Below are 9607 nucleotides of genomic sequence, written 5' to 3'. Positions count from 1 at the left end.
TACAGCACTTTTTCTACTGCCACTCTCTTAGCTTAATGTAAGCCCTGCCTGTTCCCTCACAGGTGAGCCTGTTTCCAATTAGTGGTCTCCTCATAGCCTAAATCTCTCCCGTTTGCTGTTTAATTGGTTGCTTGGGCCTGCCTGGCCAAAATTAACCCTCTCAGGGCTGCTGTGGGGAGTATACCCCATCACAGGGACAAAAAGCTATATGAGTCATCCATCACTTGGGGGATTCAAAGGGCCAGATCTCTTGAAATCACTAATCATTGGGTCATTCAGCCCAGGGGGCTGAAGTCTCTGGGAACTGAATGCAGTTGAGAAACCTGCTTAGGCAAAGATTGTAACTTGCATATTTTAGCTTTTGTTTGTTTTTCACCCTTTCTGGCCTTATTTTGGTAAACCGTTGACCTTTTTTTAGTACGCTTATATTACTTTTACTATAGTCAACGCCGTGCTGTGCTTAATATTGGAGTTCTTGTTAACCGCATTTAAATCAATAAGGCATCTCTTTAAAGGAGCAGCAACCGTAATCATTTCTGTGAGTGTTCCAGGAGAGGGTGGGCAAGGTTTGGTCTGGCAAAGTCCTGAAGAGTTCCCTGACAAGACAACTGGCATGCCAGGGAATTATCACACAACTTAGCAGAGGCAAAACTCTCCCTTTCTGAGGGGGAAACCCAATAACGCACAATTGTGAGAACCTCAGCAGATTGACAGAGTTTTGGGGAAATTCAGGAGAGAGAGGGCATTGGTGTCACAGTGCAAGAAGCAACTGAATGGTGGAAGCCAGGGTGTGACCTGCACACTTGTCTGGTGGCCGTTGGTGTCCGGGCTGGGAACCACAGCAGCGTAGCACTTAAGACACCCAGAGCGGCAGGGCAGGGGTTATACAACCCTTTACTGCTCTGAGTTGAACCCCAAAATGTCAGACCCCTGCCCTCCCACCAATAGCCCCGCTTGCTCTGGTGATCCAATCCATATTTTAAACTCTAGGGCATGTGCAGTGGCTCTTCCTCCCTGGATAATGTGGCATACAGTGCTACATCTCTGTGAGTTTGAACTGCAGTGGTGACGCCACAGCATTGTCAGACCCCCTGTCCCCTCACCAGACGCCTCCAACTTTCGCTCCTCCATCTAGTCCCCGCTCTGGTCCACCCCCGAAATGGTCCGCAGGCAAGACATTGTTATAAATCAATGATTGTCGTGGTTTCTGATGAGGCAGTATCATGCATTTACCTGAAGAAATGTCTTAAAAACGGATTATTAACTAAAAATAATTTTGCCCCATGCATTTTTCAGCCAGCACTCAGGCAGTGTGATAAAAGGCCCCCATTATTTTAAGATTAAGAGGGTTAAGACCTGACACTGTTTACAGGGCAGTAATTTTGCCAGGCTTGGCCAAGTGACCTGTGGCTAAATAAGCATAGGAAAGGTGACCCAAACCCTTTGGTCATTAGACAACAGGTCTGAAAAAAGGCCAGAGCCAAGAGTGGGGAAAAGGAGAGGCCTACATTCTCTCAGTAGCAGTTGCCTGGGGCCCAAGCGAAGCTAGCGAGGGCGAACCTGCATGGAGAGGTCCGTCACACAGGGTATGTAAAAGTCTCGGTCCCAAAGGGCTGAAACATAGAGGGACCTGATCCCATATTTAAGCGTGGTCCTTGAGCATCAGCTATGTAATGGATCCCCAAATCACTTGATTGGAGGCAAAGGACTTTGATCACTATTTACAGGGATGTCCTTCTACATTGCACTTGTATAATTCCACTGAAACAAGTGTGTAAGACCCGAGCCCTCATTACCGGGGTGGGGGCATGCGTGCAGTATGTTTCCATCCTCTCTCCATGGCTTTGTCCTCCCTTCTCTTTTCCTGCAATTCCTTTGGTGCTTTTGTGATTTTGTCTTTAGAGTTTCTAGAAAGTGCGCTAGCAACAAGATTAGGTCTGGGCCGAGTAGACACCATGATTACAAGGTCAATTTAGGTTAAGCTGACAAGGCTCTCCTGCCTCCTTGAAAGTACGCAAACTCCTAGTCATCCGTACCCAGGGGGACCAGCTTGGCTTTGGAGGAGGGGGTACTGCTGGGCTGGAGATCTGCTCATAAGGAAGAGGGCCAGGGGTGTCACAAAGGGTGGCGGGGAAAGGGGACACGGAGCATTAGGGAACTTGTGGGGGCTTGACGGAGTGGAGGAGGCAGAGGCTGGGGGGGGGGGGGGTCATGGGGGCACTTTGGGTTTGGGGTACTGGGAGAAAAGGTAGTTAGGTGTGGAGGGGTCTGGGAAAGGGAGGGGCACTGGGGTATTGCAGGGTAGGGTGGCACTGGGGGATGGGGGGCACTGGGGAGGGCATGGAACCTGGCAGCCAAGGGCTGCCTGGCGAAGTCCTCAGTATCTCCGGCCCCCTCACACCCGAACGGGCACCAATTGGTGCCTGACACCAGATCTGACCTTTCAGGAGAGCAAGGTCACAGCCAGCCCAGAGCATGACATCGCCGGGGCGCTAGCTCCCATCCAGCCCCAGGGCGGGGAAACAGACCAGTTGGGTCAGGGAGGGGGTGGAAATGCGACACAGGATCTTTCCCCTCAAGGGGCCTCCACAGGTGCTAGCTCTCATCCAGCCCCCGCAGCTGGAAGACAGGCTGGCTTAAGGGGTTGGGGAATAGGACATGGGGCCCTAGCACTGAGCGGAGTTTGGGGCGGGGGGGATTTACTGAAACACAAAGATAATCTGCTCCTTGCAGGTGCTGTACCCAAGTCTCTGGCCCCCCCAACTGGGCGTAGCAGTGGCACAGGTTGTATCTGCCCAGGGAAAGCGTCATGAGCATCACTTCATTCACCATCCCCACCCAAGCTAGGGATAAGCACCTAGGTGTCCTGGCTCCTTGCCTCCCCGGCTCACTACACTCTAGTCTCTTTTCAGAGCCAGGGATAGAACCCAGGCATCCTGGCTGGTACCTGTTCAGCTCCCTCAGTAGGGCCAGGCTGGCATCTCCCTTGGTATCTCGGACCTGCTGCCCCATGGCGATGTCGCAGCACCCAAGATCTGCGGAGACACGCTCTGAGCAGGGGGGTACAGGAAGCCAAGTGCTGCACCGGCCTCGTCAGTGCCTGCTCCCAGGCAGAGCCCAAAAGGTACCGTGGCTAAACGCCTCTTGCTTTGCCTGCTGTGCTGTCCCTGAAGGATTAAATTAAATTATAAACTAGAGAATCCCTGTATAAACAGCCCCTGCCTCGCACTGGAGGGGTATGAGGAGTCATGTCCCCCTCTCCCCCAGACTAGGTGGGCATTAACTGTTGTCATGCTAGACAGTGGGGCTTCAATCTATCCCAGACCTGGGTGTGTGAAGAGCCTTTCTTTCCAGCTAAGTGGAAGGGACAACAAATGCCCCATTGTGCAGCGGATACCTGTGAGCAACGGGGAGCTACCAGCGGAGCTACTGGGCCGCAGGGCACAACCGATCAGCAGCTGAGCTGTTTGGCCTGAGGGGGGGGGGGCGGTGTCTCTCTGGGACTGGTTTCAGAAGCAGAGGCTGGGGGATTGGATGTGTCTTAGGCAGAAAAATCAGCAGACAGTGAAGGAAGCAGCAAAACGTCTCTTTTGGGCACGGGACTGGCCGGAGAAGCAGGCCTGGGTTTCGGAGCAAGGAAAGGGCCTGGGTGATTTGAGTCCCTCAGGGAACGGGACGCTGTGTTCTCGGTGAATAACCCGGAGTGCCAGCCTCCAGCCTTATGGGATCACATCCTCTGCCAGCTGGAAATAGCTCAGCACAGCCCCGCGTAACAGCAAACCACAGGGGCCAAAGGGGCTGTTGTAATGCTGCCCATAATGTGTCCTTCGTAATTCCCCCACCCCCGGGTGCTACTGTAATGTTGCTGACAACAAGCACCATAAAAACGGGGGGGGGGGCCTGATACTGTAATGCTGCTGATGTCTGCTTCATAATGGCCTCCTGTGTGCTACTGTAATGCTGCTGTTCACGTGCACTTCATAGCGGGGTCCCCCCCCCCAGGCACTATGGTAACGTGCACTTTGTTTTGGGGCAGGTGCTCCCATACTGCGGGCTCTGTAACAGCACTATGAAAAAGGGGAGCCTGTAGGCACTACCGTAGTGCTGCCGATAATGTGCACTTCATAATGACCCTTCTCCCGTGCTCCCCCTCTCAATTCTACCGTAATGCTGCTGCTAATGTGCATGCCATAGAGCCCCCTTCTTGGTTTTGGGTCCCTGTGCTACCATAATGCACCTGCAATAAGTGAGCCCTGATTTTGGTTGGTGCTACTGTAGCCCAAACAATCATGATCCCGAGCGGCTGAGCTGTGGCGGCTCCTGGCTGTCGCTGCCCCCGCCCCACTTTTACTTCCCCTCTCATTGCTGATCTTAGGTCAGCACTCTATTGTTCCAGGAGAGCAGGAGTCCTGGTGTCATCTGAAGTGCAAGCCCTGCTGACCTGAGTGGTGTTACTGCTGGTGTTACTAGAGCAGAAAAGGCTGAGGTTGCAGTGAGGTGTCACTCCCCCAGAAAGCCCAGCAGCTGATTGAAGCTGAACTGGATTCTGCTTTTGATTCCTGCAGCGTAACCCTCCTGTGACGCTGCTCAGGGAGACCATTTATACTGTTGTTTAATATCCATGTTGCAAAATTACAATAATTCACAAGATAGGCTGTCAGGCACCACTAGATCGGTTATAATTTGCTCAGTATGATGATATTGTTTGCATGTGTGTATTATTTGTATTGGAAGTTATGTATATGTTTGATGTATATGTCTGCATTTCAACTTGTGCTGTGTTTCTGGGTGACACCCCAGAGTCAGGATGGCAGCAGCAATAAGCTGCTTAATGGCCCATTAAGGGCACTCAGTGGTACAATAGGACCAGGGAAAGAAACCAGGAGCTATGCCTTATGAGTCACCAGCACTTGCCCAGGTGACCCCGGACTCCATGGTGTTTCTGTAAATTTCCACATGCAGGAAGCAGCAAGCAGCATGGGAAAGGGACATAAAAGGCCGCTGCACCGATCACATCCTATTGTCGTCTTCAGTCTTCTGTGCTGATTCTTACTACCTCCAACTCATCTGCAACTGAATGTGTGAAACAAAGGACTGAGACCCATCCAGGTACAGAATGTACAGCAGAGGGACTATACAAACTTGCAAACTCCACAATGCTACTGGAAATCTGATATATATGGACTTTCCAATCATTTGTATGTAGCTGATTGCTTTAACACTTCTCACCTTGTTTGTTGCTTTCCTTTTATAATAAACCTTTAGTTTTAGTTACTAAAGGATTGCCTGGCAGCGGGGTATTTTAGGTAAGATCCAAACTCATTAATGTGGCTGACCCCTGGGGGTCAGGGGAACTTTTTGGCAAAGAACATAGAGTTGTAATAACTTATTTCTTTACTGGATCTAGTGGCTAATTGGGACACAGAGACTAAAATGCAGTAAAGGGGACTGTGTATTTTTTGTTTTAGCCTCTTGATAACTGGTGTGGGGAATCAGAAGCACTGTTTGTGGCTGGTTGGGAAGTCTAACTTCAGTGTTACCCACCAATGCTGAGAGAATCTGGTCTCCTTTTGCAGCCTGGCCTGGCCTTGGCATTTTCAGATGGTCTACCTAGGCACGGATGGGTCACACCCCCGGACTCCAATGTAGCCTGGATTTTTATCGTGATTTTCCCTGACCTGTGTCTCTCCATTTGAGTGATTCTGGTTTCACAGGGGTCTAGTCAGAGCATCATCTGCTGCTGTATATCCAAGGCTTTCCATGGGCCACTCTGGGACGTGGGTGCTTTGCTGAATCGTCCCAACATTTTTGTAGCCCCCCTTTTTTTTAAATTCACAGAAATAATTCTGCATGAAGATAGATGCTGAGATCAAGACATATCTCCTTCCAGTCAAAGTGGACTCAAATGCCAGGGGGAAGGGGGCCCTTATTTAATGGCACAAGGATGAGGGGAAGCAGAGAATGTAGCAACCATTTAAGGCCAATGTCCCAGGGTGGCTGGCTTCTTAAAGAGGTGCCAGGGCCTGTTCTATCCAGAATGGACTTTTTTAAGAAGGAGCCTACCTGTAATTAACCACCTATGGGGCTGGTGGGCAGTGTTGATAAATTGTATGGTCAATTGCTTGGTTAGGGTTTGGTTTGTTATGAAATCTATTGTACAGGCCAAATAATCAATATCAGTCAGGTTTAATTCAACAAGATACTGCGATGGAACACACCTCTGCATTCACACACAACATGCTACTGTAAAAATCTTTGTACAGAACATGCCTTGTGAGATATCATTTGAAAACTAAAACTTGCTGCTCAATGAAATTATGGTAAAATGTATATAGCAACATTTATAGGTAAAGTTATGCACATAAGCTGAACTCAAGACTGAAATGTGTTGAACAGATTAGGGGCAATGGATATAATATCTGGACTGTGCAGAACCGAAATTTTTGTGGGAAAATCCAGGACTGGGCGTGTGGTGGAGTCACCCTGCATGTGGTAATCAAGGCTGCCAGAAGCCAGAGTCTGGCTGGTGTTTGCTAACAGACTGCTGGGGTCAGAACTGCTGGACCAGGGCTGTGGTTCTACACAGATGCTCAGGGTGTGACCTGTGTGCTGTTGGCGAGGGACCCAGTTGTTCGGGAGCCACACCAGCAAATCACCATGAGGCACCCACCGTTGGAGGGCAGGTGGTGACACAGCCCCACACCGATCTGGATCGCACTCCGCAATGTCATAGATACCAGTTTCCGGGAAGCCGACTCCCCTTACACAGAGAGTTTGATCCCAAAGTTTCACATTTCAGCTGGTGGTATTTCTAGGATGATTTTACAAGTTACGAAATTCCTCATGAGTCACTAAAATCCAACCCATGAGTTTGTTCCAAGTCTTTCAATTGATCAAAATCTTTCCTTCTCCTTGTTCTGGGTACCAGCATTCCAGGTATTGGCCCCAGAAGGTACCTCCGTCATTTGTACCAGGGCAGAGTTTAGATTTTGACAAGTTTCTTATCTGCTCATGTATTGCAGGAGGTAGCTTAGCTGCTGTGCGCTCTGAGCAGCTTGCCTTCTGGTTACAACACAGAGCCATCCAGGGACTGCTGCAATTCCCCTCATGTTTCCCAAGGCCTGGGAAGTTTGATGGGTTAACCAAGGGCTCAGTGGCAAATTACACAGCGCTGCGTTGGCTCGTTTCCCCTGCTATGGTGTGTGTGACACAAGCATCTCTGAATGACAACTAGCTGGTGGGGATGGAGAGAGAAGGGGCAAAGGAATTACCGAAATCTCCTGAGGCTGGCATGGACATTCTGGTTCTCCCAAATAATCTTATGTGAGGTCTCAAATGAAAGCTGTGGAAAACACTAGTCACTAATACTGTTGTGAAAGGAGGTGTGTGTGTGTGTATGTATATATACACACTGAAAATAAAAACTGTATCAGTCACCAGCAAAGGTGAAAAACAGGTTTTCCTCCAGACCGGAAGTAAGAAATGTGTAGCTTTCTGCTAGTGAAGTCAACAGAAAAGGAGCATGCAGGCAAAAACCAAGCACTGGCAGATTATCCTACCTCATAGTGAAGACAATGAACGTTGGGGGTATAGCTACAGACAGCAAAGACAACACCCCTTCATCTAGCACCGAAGAAGGGAACAGACAATGTGGGATGCAGGTAGCCTCGGTTGAAAACACTGCAGAGGACTTTGGGTGAGAAACCCTTTCCGACAGGAGGTTAACCTGATAGTTTAAGTAAATGTCTAGAAAGTGTACTATGATTCTTGTACAGGTAATGACTTGTTTCCACTATTGTAACGAAACGCTGTTCTTTGATGAGAAACCTATTCTCATTTTCACTCTGAATATATCTCACTGGCTGTGGTGGTAAGCATAGTGCCAGTCCTGAATTGAATCTTACACATTGGTGTGTTTTTGTTGGGAACAGTGGGCCTAGCAACAGATCAGGCTGGGCACTGCAGGGTAGGCTAAACGCTTGGCAGTTGGTGCATGCCTATCACTTTCCGTTCACAGAGAGTGCAAGGCCTGGAAGGCAATGTGCCTGTTACCAGAGGCTGGTGGAGTCAGGGAGCTGATCCACAGTTGCCACAGGTGAGAGAGCGGCAAGGGACCTGGTCATCGCAGCTGGGAGTGTCGGGGGGAGAGGGGCAGTTTGAGGGGGTGGTCAAGGCTGTCACAGGTGAGGAAGAGCAGAGAGGCAGGCACTAAGCTCAGAGGTTCTCAAACTGGGGTCAGGGGTCACGAGCTGTCAGTCAGAGCCCTGTCAAAATGGGTGGCCAAAGAGCAGGGGCTCTGAAGGCAGCCCTGCACCCCAGCAGCAGTGCAGAAGTAAGGAGGGTGGGCATCACAGTATGAAATATTTTCCAAGCGGTCTCAGGAAAAACACGTGTGAGACCAGCTATGTACATGAGTGGCAGTGAGGGAAGACAGACCCGTGTGTTCAGCTACCTGTCAGTTCTGTTAATGAAGTATTACTTAATTGTTCCCCAGCTGAGGAATGAGGGAGGGGGTTGGGATTTACATTAATACTTTCTTGTCTCACTAAAATGTATTTATTTAGTTGTTTCCTTTGGCCTGGTAAGAAAACAAGCCATGTCACTCTCCCTAACAGACACCTTGTGTTGTTTTATTTCTTGCAGATGTTTGGACGTATTCTTGACACTATGGTGAGGAGTTACTACCCCAGCTGATGTTGTGCTAAGTTATATATATGTGACCCTACAGTGTTAAGAAATAAAAGAAAAATATCTTTAAAGGGAGACAAACTATTTTAATTGGGAATGTAAAACAACCATATACAATCTGAACATAACTGTTTGTTCCCTCATTCTTATATTTACAGCTTTCCATAAGGCACTGGTTCCCAGAAAAGAACACAAATATTACTCTCAGCTCTTTACATTGTCACCCTTTCCTGGTTTCAAGCTAATTCAAGAGGTTGCATTTTCATAAATAAACATTATGGCTGTCTCATTTAGTACTTTAATATTTTTACTCTTAGTTAACATTATATCAAACCCTAAACATCTACTCTTAACCTTCTGAAGCTGAATGCCACAGGTCAATCAGTTCTGTGTCCAAAATGGGAATCCCCCTGGGGCACTTGCACTCATTTTCCTTTTTAATGTCACACCCTTTCCTCAAAAAACACAAGGTTTGGGGGTGCGTAACTTTATAAATTAAAAAAGTCACTTTGCTTTCATCTTCAGTACAGTTTTTTTTTTTTTTTTTTTGATGTAACAATACAGGTCTGTACTTCTAACCACAAGTTTCATTTTCATAAAATTTAAAACAGTATCCTTTTTTAACAATCAAAAAATAAAACAATAATGGGCTTTCACAGAAAGCAACATGCATAATCTTGAACCAGTTACTGAAATGGTATTTCCCTATGGTGTGTGTGTATTAAAGTCCTCTGATCACAAGGGAAAGTCAGGCTTTTTTGTCACTTCAGAGTTTAATGTCCTGTGACTCTGACATTTTGGCAAGTGTTTTCTTTACTCGCAGGGCTGTGAGCCGAGAAGCAGGATTATGAGCCCAACATTCTGTCATGAGTTTTCCCATTTGTCTTAGACACTGTGGAGAGAAAATATTATAAAACAG

General features: G+C 48.2%; 1 protein-coding gene across 1 annotated transcript in view; it reads right to left on the bottom strand.

Moving 5' to 3' along the window:
* Positions 1–8765: 8765 nt before the first annotated feature.
* Positions 8766–9607, bottom strand: part of BMPR1B (bone morphogenetic protein receptor type 1B) — a 376117-nt gene continuing 375275 nt past the window's right edge. The window contains exon 14 of the mRNA XM_067557217.1: positions 8766–9580. Coding sequence (XP_067413318.1) covers positions 9455–9580 — 126 coding nt within the window. The 3' untranslated portion in view covers positions 8766–9454. The remainder of the gene's footprint in view (positions 9581–9607) is intronic.

Source organism: Emydura macquarii, unplaced genomic scaffold (assembly GCF_026122565.2).
Source record: "Emydura macquarii macquarii isolate MOO-44397 ecotype Brisbane River unplaced genomic scaffold, CSIRO-AGI_Emac_v2 contig_1790, whole genome shotgun sequence".
In the NCBI taxonomy this organism is placed as follows: domain Eukaryota; kingdom Metazoa; phylum Chordata; order Testudines; family Chelidae; genus Emydura; species Emydura macquarii.
This window is presented reverse-complemented; position numbering and strand designations above follow the sequence as displayed.